At 33.6% G+C, this 17,827-nt stretch overlaps 1 protein-coding gene across 1 annotated transcript; it reads right to left on the reverse strand.

Annotated features, from left to right (window-relative positions):
- Positions 1-4,445: 4,445 nt before the first annotated feature.
- LOC145584842 (uncharacterized) lies at positions 4,446-5,848 on the reverse strand. Its single transcript, XM_081641631.1, has one exon. The coding sequence runs from the start codon at positions 5,846-5,848 to the stop codon at positions 4,472-4,474; it is 1,377 nt and encodes a 458-aa protein (XP_081497757.1). The 3' UTR covers positions 4,446-4,471.
- Positions 5,849-17,827: the final 11,979 nt, after the last annotated feature.

Raw genomic sequence — 17,827 nt, forward strand, 5'->3', positions numbered from 1 at the left:
ATCTACTTAGGAAAAAGGCATGAACAAGGTTTATGAGTTTTCCTAAAACTCATTGGCGACTCCTACTTGTTTCTTATAAAAAGGCGTAATGATAGAATCAATTCTAATTCAAGGTCCTCCAAACAGTCAGGAATTCAAATCCTAATACACCCTAACAAGTGTAAAGTCCTAGGCTTTTAAAGGGCCATGGGCATTTAAGGAGAAGGATCTCCTACGATAGGCACACCCTCCTTACAGTTGGTTTGAGCTGTAAACTGTGACTTGGTCTTCATCTTCAAGGAGAGAGAAAATGTGTGATTGAAAGAAGGAGGTTTGGGAAGGAAAGAGGAAGGTAGAGACTAGAGAGAGAGAGAGCGGAGTTGAGTTAGAAACACCATTTTTAGGGAGAAGAGAGAAACTAAAGTATTGATGAAGATTTTACCCATGTCATTAAAATCACATTTTTATTTTTTTAGGACAAATGAGAGATTATTGTAGAGGAGAAAAATAAAAGGTCCATATTCCTTAAATAAATCAACAATATGTTTTTTAATAATGAAAAAAATGTTTATGTTAATTAAACATCCTTTATTATTGTAGGGAATATTTCAAGTCATCCCATACTTGAGCCCCACTGTGATCATACACTTAAGCATGGTGGCGTCCAAAGGAAAGGAAGCTAGAGTAAAAGAGTCGCCAACAAGTTTTAGGAACTTGTAAACCGTTCACAGGGTGAAGGTTACACCCCTTAACGATCCAGGAGATCGTTAACTCCAATAGGTCTGGAACCATGACTGGAAGTTCGAGGATGAAGGTACAAATCCAACCTAAAAGAGATTGATCCTGCCTTAAAAATAAGCCCCTACTTTATTCTTCTCACATCCATGTGCACTTTCTGACTAACATGCAATCAATAGGTTAACCCTAAACCTGTTTAATCTATGTTGGTTGAATTTAATGCACAAGCAAAACTATTATTGGCGATCACTTGAATTATAATCAAATTAACCTAAAAAAGATTATTAATTATCTTATTAAGCGTGATTCAAGTACAAATTCCCTTTAATCCTGCAAGAGAGGCGTGATCAAGCAATAACAATAATAATATAATATCAAGCAACAATAAACAATCACAATCATCAACATAATATTCTCCATTTCAAAGCATAATAATATTAGCAAGATCCTAGGCATGATACTAACAAGATTAATAACAAACCATAGCATGTCACTAAACAATAAAGATTAAAGCTTTATTCCTAGCATGATACTAACATGATATTAGGAAAGAAATAGGAAGCATCATAATAATATCAGAAATATTAGTTAATCCTAAACATGATACTAGGAAGCAATATAACATCCTAACATGATACTAGGAATTAATATGATAATCTAAGCATGATTTCTATATCAAAAGATCAATAATTAAAGTAATTAAATCACTTACTTCGATGCCTCGTATCTCTTTCTAATAACAAAATACACGCGTTAGTAACTTTAAGGAAAATAAATAGAATCAATCAATTAAATTAAATAATTGAAATAGGGATTTGGAACCAAACCCTCAGAAATTATCAACCTTTCACGTCTAGGGCGAAGGCAACTTCGAACTTAGCTAGGTGTGTCTAGGAACTTGTGAACGCGGTATGATGTATTTTGAAAAGGGCTAGGCTTAGAAAAAGAATAGAGGGAGAATAAGCTTTATCTTAGAGAGAGAAGAGAGATGATTGGTGACTGTTGATGATTGAAAAAGGGGTGATATGACCTCTATTTATAAGAAAAAAAAGAGGGTCGAAGGAGTAGAAAAGAATCCGAATTCGAATCGAAATAAAACTCGTCGGTCAGCAGTTTTTGCAGATTTTGTTTTTATCATAACTTTTGATTCAGAAGTCAAAATAAGTCATATAATATGTCGTTGGAAAGCTCTTGAAGTCTACTTTCCAACCCAATTAGAATCGGATTAAAATCTTTTGTAGATAAAAATATATGGCCGAAATAGTGGGACGATGTCAGTTTTAGATAAACTTTCATATTCCTTTCATATCTTTTTCGTTATAGCTCGGAATTAATAATATAATATATCATTGGAAAGATAATTTCAAGATATATCCAACCATATAAGATTTGGATAAAGATTATGAGGCACGAAAATAATATCTGACTGTCTTTGAACATCTTTAAATTCGAATAGAATTAGGACTTAAAAAAGGAAAGTTTTTAAAAAAGGAAAGTTTTTATTCAATTTCAAACTCTTTGATTTTATCTTTTCAAAAAGGATAATTAAGATCTTTTAGAAACTCATAGAAGCTTTTAATTAATCCTAATTAGTTTAGGAATAGGATTAAACATTTGGACCCTCCACATGATCATTCGGTCGTAGGTAAAATCCGGTTTGGGCTCAGTTTAGTATTTTGGCCATAACTTCCTCATTATTCATCGTAATTGGGCTATAATATATCGTTGGAAAGGTCTTTTCAAACCCCATCCAACTACACTATTATTGGACCCATATCATGGACCAAACTAAACTAAAATGCACGTTTTTCATAAATAGGATAAGAAAAGAAATATTTTCAAAATCAGAAAGAGAGATATTTTAATAAAAAAAATCCTCATCACTAGAATTTTCACATTTTCGCTTTGTTCGATAATCAAATGGCATGAAAGGTATTCATCACTGGGTTTGATTTTAGGGAGACACATTTGGGTGTCTACAATTATAAAAACAAACATTTTATACAACTGAACAAACACAAAAATTTGTATTAATTTAAAAATAAAATGAACATTTATTTTTATAGGAATGAACATTATACGGCATGGATATGAACATTTATTTTATAAGAATGAACATCATGCTGCATGAAAATGAACATGTGATTATTGAGGAATACAAAATTATTGTAAAATATGTTCAGTTAGAACATGTTCATTTTCACTATAGTATATGTTCATTTTGGCAGCGACTTCAGCCAACACTAGCTGAGGTCGACCTTGGCCATTAACAACTGCGTTGGTAAGGAGAAGGGCCTGACCGGGCCAGAACCTCTCACGGGTCTTCCCGGTCCGGGTTAGCGGGTTAGACACTTTGGAAGTGGGGGAGAAGGGTAAGGAAACCCCCACCCCAAAATGCCTCTAGTAGGGATTTATTAAACCTCCTACCTCAAGGTTGGAAGGTACTACCTTTTCCATAAGACCAAGCTTAGCTTGCTCCAATTGAAAGATACGAGTAAATCGACATATTTTACAGATTTTTTTGAGTAAAATACAGTATACTCGTACTAGCCTTTCTATATATATATAAAAAAAGTCTATATCATATTATCACTAGTTTTAAATAATATTTAAGTATAAAAAATATATGTAAATCCGCCATTGGATGCATCTAATATGATACTTTCATACTACGTACTTCCTCCGTTTTTTAATACTTGCAACACACCCCTTTTCACGGTATTTAAGAAAAGTGGGTCTCATGTGATTTAAAACAATTAAAATGGAGGAGAGAGATAGTTAAGAGTGTAATTTAGTGGGCTATGAGATTATAATAAGGATAATAGTACAACTTTTGAAGTAAAATATTTTCCAATTATTATGCATTGCAACTATTATGACATTTTCATTTTAAGAAAGTATTCAACTATAAAAAAAACAAAGGAAGTATATAAAACGTAATGCATATAAAAAATTACATGTAAAAATAAAAATTAAAAAATTAAGACATAAACCCTCCACAAACTTATGCAATCTCAATTATTGATGCATACATTAAAATGTAGCGAGTACAAGCTAGCGAATGATATAGCTCATTGTCTCAACAGATCAGATCGAGCTACAAGTAGATTTTGACCAAAATAAATAAAGGCCTTGCAAGTTACAAATTTATAAAGTTCAGCCAGTCATTAGAGAATTTTATTTGCTACGGAGCAGTAAAAGTATATTGGTGATTCAAATTTTATACGGTACCAATGGTTGAGGCGCACAAGACTATGTTATATAATAATGTCACATAACTATACAGCATAAATTAAGGGTCCGTGGCTCTTTAACTTGATTTCAGTTTAGTTCAATTAGATATAATCAGTTCACTTCATTTCATTTCCTAATTTCCTTTTCTTATAAACAGTTCAATTTAGCTTCAATCAGTTCAGTTTAGCTCAGCTCAGTTCAGTAAATCAAAACAGGCCCTAATTGAGACAAATTATTATTGATGCAAATTACAACCTTTAACATTACTTTAAGGTCGAAGGTAAAAACAAGAATAAATAAACTTGTATAAACAATCAAAACTGAAGCTTACAAAATGGTTCTAAGAACAATAAGCTAGTAGATCACTCTTATACATAATTAAGTGAAATAGAAATAGCATGCGGCACTTAACAAGTGACAATTTGCTTACAAAATTAGAAATTTCTTAAACATTAAACCATGCAAATAAACCACAACAAAACATAATATGCGAAACTACGAAAGTCATGGATTTTTATCCTTACTTCGGCAATGATACAAAAGCCATGAATTCTTGGTCTGATTCGAGAGCATTCATCGAATCAGGTGGCAAACATATCTCGAGATCGACAGCTCCGCCCCCTTCGTGTCCTGGACAAGCATATATCACCCCAATAGCTTTGTTTGCATACCCACTACGAGCAGCTACTGCTTTCCCTAGCCCAAATTCGTTGCCATACATGTCAAATCTTGGCGATCTCTCTATTGTTATCGTGTTACAATCATGGAGGTCTGCATGATGGAAACAACAACGAGATTCCAACCATTCATTCACAAAGTCACGCACAAGTTTATCATTGAGATTCGCCACTGTGTGGTGCAACAATGATGCAACCGAGCCTAAACTGTTTTCAAGTAATTCACCGGATGTAGTACTCGTATCGAGTGCTTTGATAGAGTTTCCAAAATAGAATTCAGGTAAGGGTGGATGTATACTATGCCTGGTATTAGCTAGTAAGTAGTTATGGATAACTTGATCATTAGGTAAGCGGTTTGCTCGAACCATTGACTTCCAAACAAGTGCACACAACGCTTGAAAGGAAGAGATTTTGGTGTTATTACTTTCCTTGATGGCTTTGGTTTTTAGTTTTGCTATAGATTCCGATGAGAAATGGAAGATCCGATCTCTAAGTTGAGGAGCTTCAAATCGTCTTATGAATTCGTCTGGATGGGTAAAGGGGAGGGCAATTGGCGGAGTATAATCATTAGGAAACCAACGGTTGTGGATTGGTAGACGACTTGAATCATCATAATTTTGATTATTTTGAATTGCTCTATGTATCTCGGACCATTTGTTCCAAAAATGCCAGTATGAAGTTCCATCCGCGATACAATGATTTACAGAACACGAAATAAACACCCCATCTAAGAGCTCAGTGACTTGTACCGATAACAAAGGTTTTGTGTGACCGTCATAGTTCACAACCTCTTCATTAAGGTTAAAAAATGAACGTACAACCAAAGGTACGTCCTTTGGAGAAAGAATGTCATAATTGACCATACCTAAAGCGGCATGGATGAATCTGACCCCAGGGCCCTTGTTACAATCTACATAGACGCGGCATTGGTGGTTCTCCTCATCTACCTCCGAGACAAGTTGACCTGCTAATGGGTAGAAATGGACGAGGGTGATAGAGAGTGATTCCTTAAGTCCGTCGAGGAACGAAAGGATTGAAAACTCTTGATGATCACTTAGATGGGAAGGTTTGGTGAACAAGAGACCGGCTTGGATGTGATGAAAAGAAAGCATGCATAAATCCGTGGGAGAAAGGTGGTATGGCAATTTTGATTCTTCAACCACATATTTTGGCTTCACAAAGCATTCGGAGATTTGCTTAATGGTAGATGAATTCATCATTCAATTTGGTATGTTTGACTTTTAGTGGTTTTAAGTTTTAAACGTTTAAGGTTTAATGGTATTTTGACCAATATTATTAGGGAGTATGGATGATTTATATTATCATGCATTGAGGTTTTGTAGTTTACTTGGTTTTTTAATGACATGCCACCGGCCTTTTTTTTTTTTTTTTTTTGATGAATTAGTGAAATAGTCAAAATCATTACGTTGATAGTAATAAATTCAAAGTATACCATTTAAAAAAAAAATAAAATAAAATAAAATAAGGAGTAAAAATCCTTATAAAGTGAATTCATAATGAAAAACTAGGTCACATTTGTTAATTATTCCATAATAATTGATAAATTCACAATCACAAATGTTGATGTTTTGCGATAGTTTTGAAGGAAATGTCTCTTCAATCATTTGTGTGGTTAATAAATACTATGGAGATATTTGAGTATAACATAGATTATACAAGGATAATAAGTTCGTTTAAATTAGTGAAACTGAAGTTTTACAAGTGACCAATAATGATAGTGGATCCTATAATGTCACAATATAAGTACTCATATTGCATCAAATAAAAAAAAAAATATATAAGTACTTATATTGGATCGACATTGACACTCTAAGGCCCTAGCCCATATTGGACATAGTGGCCGTATTTTTTATATTTATAAAAAAAAAATAAAAAAAAAATAATAAGGATGACTCTAATCAGACTTCAATTCTCACGATTTTTTTAGTCCAATATTTATAAGCTAGACACTTTGGGAGTAGAGGGGAGGATAAAGGAATATCTACCTCCAAACACTTTGTTGGTATTGGACATAGTTGCCGTTGGAAAGAGGAAATTAATATGATTAGTTTTCCACCCTAGTATACATTTAGAATTTAGATAATAAGGATTTTATATATTTATGCTTAAGTGAAAATTGAACGTTTGAAGATTACATAATTCTATCAAACTGGTGCCCCTCTCCCCAAATTGAGGAAAAATCAATATTCTTTCTATCAACCAACATTCATGGAGATTCAATCCAACTCCAAGCTTGTGGACCAACACTAGAGGAACAACGTTTGATTCAGGTTCCATTTTCCAAGCAAGAAATCGATGGTAGCATTGGAATCACACGTTAAATGTCTCCTTCTATACGTCAAAAAATGTCTCGATTTCTAAAATGACTTTTCAAATCGAATAATATTCTACACGTAAATCGAAAATACGTCAAAAAATGTCTCGATTTCTAAAATGACTTTTCAAATCGAATAATATTCTACACGTAAATCGAAATATTAGGTGTTTAAGAGGATAATATTTTCCTTAATTAGGTATACCATCAAAAGACAAAAATTCAACAACGTACTACTGGGAAAAAACCAATTCTTGAATACTATTTTGTTCTTTTACAAGCGGCCACATGATATGGCCAACTGAATACTGGTCAATTGCACACAAAACGCAAAGAAAATATAATGCACTCTAAATTCGTTTTTATTTAAGTGCCCTATTGACTTGGCAGCATTTACGTGCACTGTTTTGACCAAAGTTTTTGCTTTATAAATAAGATTTAATATAATAATGTGGGTCGAGGTGGCAATTCGGGTCAATGAGTCGGATTCGGTTGATTTCGAGTTGTGCTTAAAAACTATCAAAACTAATATAAAACTTAATGTTAAAAAAATATGATATTTGGGTCAAATCAGGTTGATTCTGGTTGTTTGGGCTCGGGTTTCTCTCATTAACTTTGGGTCGGGTTAGGGAATGTTAATCCATCATGTGGGTACTTGTAAGAATCGTCGAAATGCGTATTTTTTCAAATACTCTATCTACTTTTTTATAATTTAGACTTATCGATAATTAAAGATATTATAACTCAAAGTTATGATTTAACTCAAAGTTATGATTTGACAAATATACCGATTAAATTGAGGCATTTAAATGAAAATAGAGGGAGTAATAATTGAAATTATAGATAAATGAGACGGAAGAATTATACTTGTATAGTTGTATGCTTCTCTTTAATCATATATCGTTGCCAGTACAAACTACAAAGGATTGTTTTGTTCTTTCATATCTCGACTTTGAGTTTAATAATTAGTCTTTCTCCTGGTATTGTTCCTCGTATAATATACTCATTCAATGATAGATACGCTAATTAATTTTTTTTTGTTAAGGAATTGGTGTTTTGCATCAACTACCAAGGAAGAGGCAAGCATTTCCTCACGTTGTGACCTATGAAGCTAGACAAGTGCACATCACGTTAACAATTTTTTTTTTTTTCCCTCTCTCTCTCTCTTGAAAAGAACATTATTGTTACTTCAATTGTAATCAAAACTCGAAAGTATCAAATTTTTGAAGGCATTCAAAGGGAGGATTGTTATCCACTAACAATTGCATAATGAGAGGCAAGGGTGTAATTACACATAAATGTATATTCTAAATTTAGGGTATTACTATTGGGTGATCAAATAGTTTCAGAGAATATTCAGTGTTACAATATACGTATGTTGTGGTACTATATACTTCCTCCGTTTTTTAATAGTTGCAACACACACTTTTTCACGGTATTTAAGAAAAATGGGGTTCAAATGGAGTAATACACTTTAAAATGGGGTGAGAGGTTATTTGGAGTATAATTTAGTGGGTCATGTGCTTTAAATAAGAGAAATAATACAACTTTTTCCCAAAATTTTTTCCATTTATAGTGTATTGCAAGTATTGTGACATTTCCATTTTAGGGAAGTGTTACAAGTATTAAAAAACGGAGGAAGTATACATTTAGTAGTACTGACTACGTACTCATATAGTATAACTAAATAACTAATGGTATTATATAAGGTTTTACTGGTACAATTAAATGTGATCCCACACACTTGCCTTGTGAAATGGGTCAACACCTTGTTCACTAGCACAAGATTTGAAATTTCTCATGACCATTTCCTTAATGAAGAGTCTCGGAGTTCAAGACCTGGACTGGGTTAACTCGTACGCTATCGTCTTTGTTGGTGTCGAATCAGCGGCGCCGGCGTCCATCTCTTTCCCATTTTTTAAAAGGAAGGAATTTCTAATTTGAATTGTTGTGATTTAATTGAGGAATTTGAATTGAAATGAAAAGCGAGATTTGAAGATGGGAGGAGAGTGAGCCGTGAGTTGTGACTCGGTATGATTTCAGTGGCGTTTGGTTCTCTGTTATATATTATTTGCAACGATTTGACATAAAGTAGAGAGGGAAAATGTCTAATCGTTGCAAATAATATGCAACGGAGGTAGTAAGAGTGAGTAGTGGAAACTTTTTGAAAAAGGAAGAAATGGAGAATGTGTAGAAGGTTGACTGGTGAGCGTTTTGGCGGGGAAACACAAAAATTAAATCGTTTTGGGCCTTGGGCTTGATGCGTTGGGCTTTGGGCTTGCTGCTTTGGGCCAGGCAAATTGAGATATGGTGTTGTTGTAGTCTATTTTTGAGCTGGAATGCTAAGAGGTCAGAACAATTGAACAAGTCCGATGACAAATTTTTAAAACTATTAATATACACTAGGATACACGGTGTAATCAATGTTTTTTTTTTTTTTTTTTTTTTTTTTTTTTTTTTTTTTTCGGGTTATTTTGATGATGAAATAAATAGATGAATATCATCAAATGAGCAAAAAATAATCATGATTTACATCTAGGTGTATAAAAAAATTCAATAGAAAAATTTGACAATTCATTATTTAATAAGTATAGCTATCACTTTTGTTTTAACTTAGGTGCACCACTTGGTTTATATGGTCGCTACAATTTAGCTGTTAAAGTATCTAAGCATTGCTTTTTAGATCTTGCTTGCTCATTATCGAGTAAATGGTTGATAAGCGTCATAAGACAATATAAGTTTATTGCATTAGCTGTTCTACCTATTCAGATTATATTAACTGTTTGTATAAAAGTGTTTGGTAGAATTATCTAATAACTTGTGATTATATTGCGTAAAATTAATCGGTTGAAGGAGAAATTTGTCTTGCTAAATTCAATTGTATGGGATATTAGATATTCTTGTTCTCCCATTTTTCTCTCATTAGTACTTAATTCATTTATATATCGTGATAGATATTATATTTATGATAATATTTGTCACAGATTAAGATAAGTTTTATGTATATTTTGTATCCTTATTGTATTAGGTTTTCTAACGTGATTAAGACTAGTATTGTAAACTCTATATACTACCTCCGGTTCTTGTTACTCGCAACTTTTGCCATTTTTGGATGGTTCACGTTACTTGCAGCTTTTTTTCTTTCCTTTTTATGGTAAGTTTTTAGTGTTAAATTTACCATTTTACCCTTACTTTTTTTTTTAATCAACCTTATTAAACTACAAATATGATTACATTAAATTAAACCCCAAGGTTAATTAAATTACTCTCATCCCCAATTTTTTTTCTCTCCTCCTCCAACCCCATTCTCAAGGTGGGTTCGTCGGTGTTCCAAGTGTGGGTTCGTTGGTAGTTCCCAGTCGTCGATTATTCCAGATCGTCGATGGTTCGTGGTTTAGCTGAGGTCGGTGGGTTGCTGCGGAGGGTTTAGTGGATTGTTCTTAGATCGGTGGGTTTGGTTCGCCGTATTTTAGATCGGTGGGTTTGGTGGGTACGTCCTTTGGTGGGTTGTTGTGGTGGGTTTGGTGTGGTCGTGGCTGAGATTGGTGAGTTAGGTGGGGTCGTGGTTTGGTGGTTGCTGGGTTCGTAGGTTAGTGGCCTGGGTTCGGCGGTGCTAGGTTCGGTGGTTGTTGGGTACGAATGTGCTTGGGTTGTTGGTTCGGAGGTCATCAGTGTTGGGTTTGCTGGGTTCGGTGGTAGGTGGTGGTGGTGGCCTGGTGGGTGGTTTATGTACAACTAGGTGGTGCTGGTGGTGGTGGTTCTTTATTTTAAATTTGGTTGAATTTGTTTTTTTTTTTTTTTTTTTTTTTTTCTCTTTAGTTGGATTAATACTCTTATCTTTCAATAAACATGCTTAGGATCTTTTGCCTAGGAGTTCGCAATTCCTCTGAAAGTTGCGAGTAACAAGAACAGGAGGTAGTATATTGATCAATGGCACACACTTCAATTTAAGAAGTTTTCCCCCAAAATCTAACATATCATACTAGGTTTCCTACTCTATATATATCGATCAATGCTATACACTCCAATTTGAGAAGTTTTCCGAAATCTAACATATCTAATATTTAAAATGAGTTAGCTAGGTGAAATCATAACAACCCAATTCTTAAAGGGTTAATACATGTTAATCTTCATGATTGACAAAATATGTTAATCATAAGGGTAAAATTGACATTTTCATGAATTATTTGGGATAATTTTGTAAATTCACTAGGATGTCCATTAGTTTTAGCATTTTCCTTCTTCTTTCCTACTGCTTTCTCCTTTCTCCCCTCACTCCCCTAACTCAACAATGGAGCTTCAACAATAAAGTTTTCGACCTCACTTCTACACCACCACAACCACAACCATTATCACAATCATCACTGTCATTTGCTATCTCCTCCCCTTTGCTGCTGACATCACTTCTTTTATCATTTTCGAAAATCAAGCTCAATTGAGGGAGATTCAATGGAAGACATGGCCACCCCTACCCTTTGAACTTGATAATGCCCTTTATTTCACCCTTCATTCATAGGAATTTCATTTAAGACGGGGGAAGGTGGGTAGACATCAGGGAATCTCATGTTGGTGTCAAGGAAGCTTCAGTGGTGTTGGTGTCGGGGAAGCTTCTTTAGTGGTCAAGGTCGGGGAAGCTTTAATGGGCAAGAAGTTTTTCATCCTAATAGAGAGAGTTTTAATGGTGGTGTCAGTGGAGTAACGGCAAAGCAACTGTTAAATTAGCGTTATCTTCGCTCATGAGGTGGCATCAGTTATTGTTCTCTATTATAACAATAATGTCATTAGATTGACAAATTTTGTCAATCATAAAGATTAACTGGAGCTGTCTCATTATTAAACCAATTTATATGTAATTGACAATGACTTACCCTAAAACTGTTAGGAGAGTAAATTAGGTTTTAAGAAAAGTGTGAAACTGCTTATCAATATATATGTATATATGTCTGTACATATAAAGAAGTTGTAGAATACCAAGCAAGGTTTCGTGTATTTGGTGAGGAATCCACCTTGTAATTTTGAGGTCATAAGGTCAAATCCTCTTAATTGTGGTACTTGAGGATGAATCGCTTACCGTTCCCTTTTAATTCCATTCCATGTACTAAGGACTTGTTCTCTTCAGTTTAATTTCAGTTAAGTTTAGTTCAATTCAGTTTCTAATTTACTTCTCTCATAAACAATTCAATTCAGCTCATTTTAATTCAGTTCAATTCAGTAAATCAGAACAAGCCTTAAGCCTGTAGATACTGATTTGAAAAACCGGATTGAGGTATGATAAGAGTGGTAAAATTGGTTGTTTGCAAAATATTTGCCGAGTGTCCTTAAGATCCCAATTGACATAATGGCGAAGGTATATATAAAGGTCCCCTCTGTTATCAGTTACTCCAACCGGCCCCCCATACTTTGATAAAGAGCGTGGGTATACTCATACTTATTCATTGTTGCTAATTAATGATTTTCTTCCTCCATTTTTTGGGGCATAACATATCTGATTTCATCCCCCGCTTTACGCCATTTTTCAACCTTTGTGCACAGTGCAATGCACTCATTGTTGCTTGTTAAATAGCGTTCTTAGATAGTAGTAACATTAGCATATTATACAAGAACATTTGTCAAAGTGTCGATGGCAAATCACAATAAATATCGAATCTCATTCATATTATTGTCCCCTTAAATTATTTATACAACAATTACAAAAGGTGTCAAATGAACTATACTTTTGTCCATTTTGTTGTTGGATTAACATATTATATATGTACGTCCATAAAATATCATCTCAATCTTTATAATCCTAGTAAATTTTTGTTTGATGGAAGTATGGGAGTATTTTTTAAGTGAGAAAGTGGGCCGTGGCAAGCCCCTAAGTACGGGACTATATAGTCCAAGTTGTTTACTCTATCAGTCTATACTTCGAATGTGACTAAATAAAATTATTAAACTACTACCTTAATTTGTTTCATAGTATCTCTAACATATTGTGTCAAAAAAAAATAGTATCTCTAACATACCTTGCACAAAAATTAAGGTAAATTGATAAATGAGAGAGAATGCGTGAGAAAATGGTCATCAAATACTATATTAATGTGAGATATAACAGTAATTCTCGTAAAAAAAAAAAAAAAAAAAAAAAAAGTAGTTACAATACCAGTAAGACAACATATATTGTAATGATTTTACTCCTAAATATCATAGTAATCCTAAAAATCACCTTTATAGATATCAAATTGTCATTGTGCCCTCATATGGTGTATATCCATAACCCGTAGGGCCTATGCTTTAAGTGCATAAAATAAAGTCTAATCAGTAAACTTGCAAAGTAGTCGTATATATATTGTGGACTTGTAGAGTAAGGCCCCGTTCTCTTCACCTTATTTTTGTTGAAATGAAATTATTTTTATTGAAACAAAATTATATTTACTGAATTTAAATTATTTTTACTGAACTTAAATTAATTTTACTGAACTGAAATTATTTTTGCTGAACTGAAATTATTTTTACTGATTTTCTATTATAATTCTTCTTAAAGAATACTAAATTTTACTGAACTAAACTTATTTTTACTGAATTCAAATTAATTTTACCGAACTGAACTTATTTTTACTGAACTGAAATTATTTTTACTTAATATTATCTTTTTTAAGGTAAAGAGAATAGGGCCTAAGAAAGATAAGGTAATAAAAGGAATTTATCAAATATGATATGAATCAAATGATGCATACTATATATCTTAGTAACATTATATATAGGCAAAAATAAAAATATATATAAGAACATTATGAAAAAAGGCACTTATTCATTGCTGCTTATCAATGATTTTCTTCCTTCAGTTTTTTGGGCATAACATATCTGATTTCATCTCCCACTTTTCGCCATTTTTCAGCCTTTGTGCACAGTGCAACGCACTCATTGTTGCTTGTTTAAAAGCCTTCATTCTCAAATTATTAGTATCAGCATTAGCATAATCTATACCTCCATATGTCAAATTGTCAATGCGTACATCTACAACAAACCACAATAGTCATAAAATCTCGTCTACATTATTTTCACAAATTTCTTTCGGACTTTTTTTTTATTTTTTTTACAAATATAACAATCACCTAGTTAAAAACTGAAATGTAAACTTGCATTCTTACAACCACAAAAGATGTCAAATGTACTATAATAGTCCATTTTGTTGTTAGATTATGTAAGTCCATAAAAATATCACATCTTTATAATCCAGGTATGGGTATTGTTTGATGGGACTATATATTGTCTAAGTTGTTTATACTGTAGTGTAGGTGACTAGATAATATAATTGAACTAACACCTCTAATTCATAACATCTTTAACATTTACTGTTTGCATAGGTGTTAATATAAATGTGGGAGACTATATAAAGAAAATTTCGAATAAAGTAAGAGATAAAGTGTATTAAGCTTGCTGAGATGTACCAGTAAAGTGCATAAAGTAAGAGATAGATGTTGGAACATTTATGTAATGAATGTGCTTATAAGTTTTTTATGTTTATGTCATTTGGAGTTGTGTAGTTAAATGACATAGTCAATTATCTAAAGTACTTGATAAATTATGAAAGTTATGTAACTTAATAACTTTTGGTGTCTTTTGGGTGTTAAACGTTTATGGATTAAAAGTGATGTTTCTTTGAACCATATCTTTTAATGGATATTAAATGTTTAGGTGCATGTTAAAGACTTTTATCTTAATTGGAAAAACGTATGTTCAAGTATGTTATTTCTCTATAAATAGAGAATGCCACATTTGTGAAATGTAGGTCATGAAAAATATATCATTCTCTTGCTTCTCTCTTATAAGTTATTCTCGAGTTTTCTTCTAAGAGATTTGTGATAAACACATAACACAAACCATTGTTAGACTAGTCTTGTAAGAACAACCAAGCCTAGTTGGTCTTCTTTGTATCTCAATAGTATTACCATGTTAACTCCGTTGTTCTAAGTGGGGTCGGTAAATTACTATTAGGAAAGCGGCATTCAATTACGTGCCTAGAAGAACATATCCGATTCACCCCACTATAATTTTTCTAACAATAGAGTGTATTAAGCTCGCTGAGATGTATAAGTAAAAAGTGCACAAAGTAAGAGAGACTGAGTAAATAAAGTGTAAATATGGGGTAAGATTAATAACGTAATAAAAGGAATTTGCCTATGATTTAAATATGTTAATACAGAGTAATATATAAAGCAGATTGAGAAAAGTACAAAACAAAGTAGGTTTTAAGAACATTATCAAACAAGGGTACGTAAATAGAACACTCGTATATTTAGAAGAATTTGTCTAGAGTTGTGGTTGAAACGCAGCAATCAGTAATCGAGACAAATCAAAAGGCGTTAGATGAGAAAGGGAAAGGGGGAGCAAAAACATATCAAGCCTAGTACTTGATCTAGGTTTAGCACATTCCATGTTTTGTGTTTATAGATGGTGTGGGCACACTTAGCCACTTTCATTATATTCAGCTTCAACTCTAAGTTTCCTTGATGATCTAGCTAGTGTCGTTTCACTCCTTTGTAATTAGTTGCTATACTTTTTATTTTATAGATTTAAATAATGTATTTATTTGTGTTTGACTAAACGAAGTAAATATCATTAGTTAATATTAACTGGATTAAAATTGGTAATAAGTTGCTTTTTTTTTTTTTTTTTTTTTTTTTTTTTTTTTTTTTAAATCTAACTAAAAAAAAATGTACTTCATATAATACAATACAATATATATTTTCAAAAAATGTACAATTATGAGCAATACAATAAAAAAAGTTTATACTATGCATAGCTTAGTCTAATTATAAAGTTTAATTTGTATCTCACAATCATAAGGTGGATTCCCTTACCCGTCCCCCCTCCCCCTACGGCCCTACTTCCAAAGTGCCAGCTTAGTTTATTGGGAAAGTTTGCATTTCACAACCAAAAGGTTATGGGATCAAACGCTACTAGAGACACTTTGGAGTGGGATTCCCATACCCTTCACCAACTCCCAAAGTGTTTAACCCGTGGGTCGGGAGGACTTGTAAAGGAGTCTGGTTCCGTTGGGCCTTCTCCTTATCAACAATAAAGAATTAAAAAAGTATAACAAAAAAAGTGTTGGCTCGATCACTTGGTAAGAGATTTACCTTAGACCCTATAGCTATAAGGTTCAAATCATACCAAGTGAGCGTACTTATTGGAGGTAGGGTTCCCTTACCTTCTTCCTTACTTCCAAGTATTTGGTCCCTTAAAATTTGAACCAAAAAAATCTTGAGGGTTGAAGTTTGATCACATTTTTTCTTATCTACCTATACCTTTTAAAAAGTATAAGAAAACACTTAAAATATTGTGAGGACAATTATAAAAATATTTGTTTACCTATATGACCCTATTGATATTATGTGAATTGCCTCTTATTTTTTATTTGTGTGATTTAATGATTTAATTCTTATAAATAATGTTTGGACAATTATACCCTTTAAAACGCCTATTTACTTATTTGTCCTCATTTGAAAGGAATGTTGTCCTTCGAACAAGTGTATTATTTCGATAGAGGGTTTGGAGCTATTAGAAAGCTAATTATTCAGTAAGTTCAAGTGATCGGAATGCCTAGGTGGAGGCCGCTTCCGATCAGTAATATTAATGTATAATTAATATTACAGTTTAATCTTGACTGAACCCTTCGGGTCACACCCAAGCAACTAACGATTCGACACAACGAATTAATCCGAAAGGAATTAATGAGTTACTCGAGTATTATGAACAAAGACGTCCGATTCCGAGCTTAGAGCGTCAGAACCAAATTTCAAAAGTCGAGCCAAAATTTAGGAATTGGCGAGACGGGAAAATGCTTCAAGTAACAAGTAAAAACCTTAGCCACGCGAAAGGCTAGGGAAGCACGGCACGTTGTCAACGCGCCAGGTGACAACGCACGATGACAGCGTGCCACGTGGCAGCTGGCCGCAGACCCGGGTGACGGGTCATGGACGCGGACCGAAGGGTGGCGGCCCAACCGAACCCATCTTGGGGCTTAAGGTTGGGTGCCACATGGTTAGCTCACAATGGATGTGAGTTGCCTTGGGGAGCAAGTGAGGAAGCGGTCCTCACCTAACCATGTGACACTTGTTACTTAGTGATTCCTTGGTTTATTTAACTCGGAATTGAATTCAACATTCTTTCCATATGGGATCTATTTGAGAAAAAGTCCCACGTTGAAAGATGAGAGGAATTCAAAAGGAAGCACTCCTTATAAATAGCCAAGGCATACCTTGGTTTTGTTCACTTGAGTAAGAGCTCAAAAAGGCATCTCCACTTGAGAGAAAACCTTTAAGCTCATTAATTACTCGAGTAATGTTTTGGTACGACTTGGCTAACCTCCAAGTAAGAGAGCGGTCGGGGTCGTGTTGTGGGTGGATATCGTCGGAGGCCGTTGCGCTTGTGAGACTTAGCTTTCTCAAGTAAGAGCTCCGTTGGTCGAGCGAAGCACGCATCAAGGGTAATTTAGTCTTTTCTCTAATCTTGTTATTATGTCTTTTGGTTATATTAATTGTGAGTTTTTCCTTGGGCTCAAGTTTTATTTCCGCGGTGAGTTAGACTTATTGAAACCAATAGTGGTATCGGAGCCTTGCTCATTTATTTTTGTAACTAAAATTTTCAAGGGTTTAAAAATGGATTTAATTTTTGATTATGTTGCTAATTAGATTAGTAGATCAATTTTATTAATTTTAATCTTGTTTTATTAAGAACTTTGGCTCCAGAACCAGATTTTCGCCCAAGACTAGTGAATTTTGGCGGAATCGATATTCTGGAAACATTCTGACCATTTTTGGGTGAAATCTTTTAAATCTTGAATCTTAATGGCATATTAATTGTGATTATGCATTTGGTT

The sequence above is a fragment of the Chenopodium album genome, chromosome 16, assembly GCF_948465745.1.
Source record: "Chenopodium album chromosome 16, dcCheAlbu1.1, whole genome shotgun sequence".
Taxonomy (NCBI): domain Eukaryota; kingdom Viridiplantae; phylum Streptophyta; class Magnoliopsida; order Caryophyllales; family Amaranthaceae; genus Chenopodium; species Chenopodium album.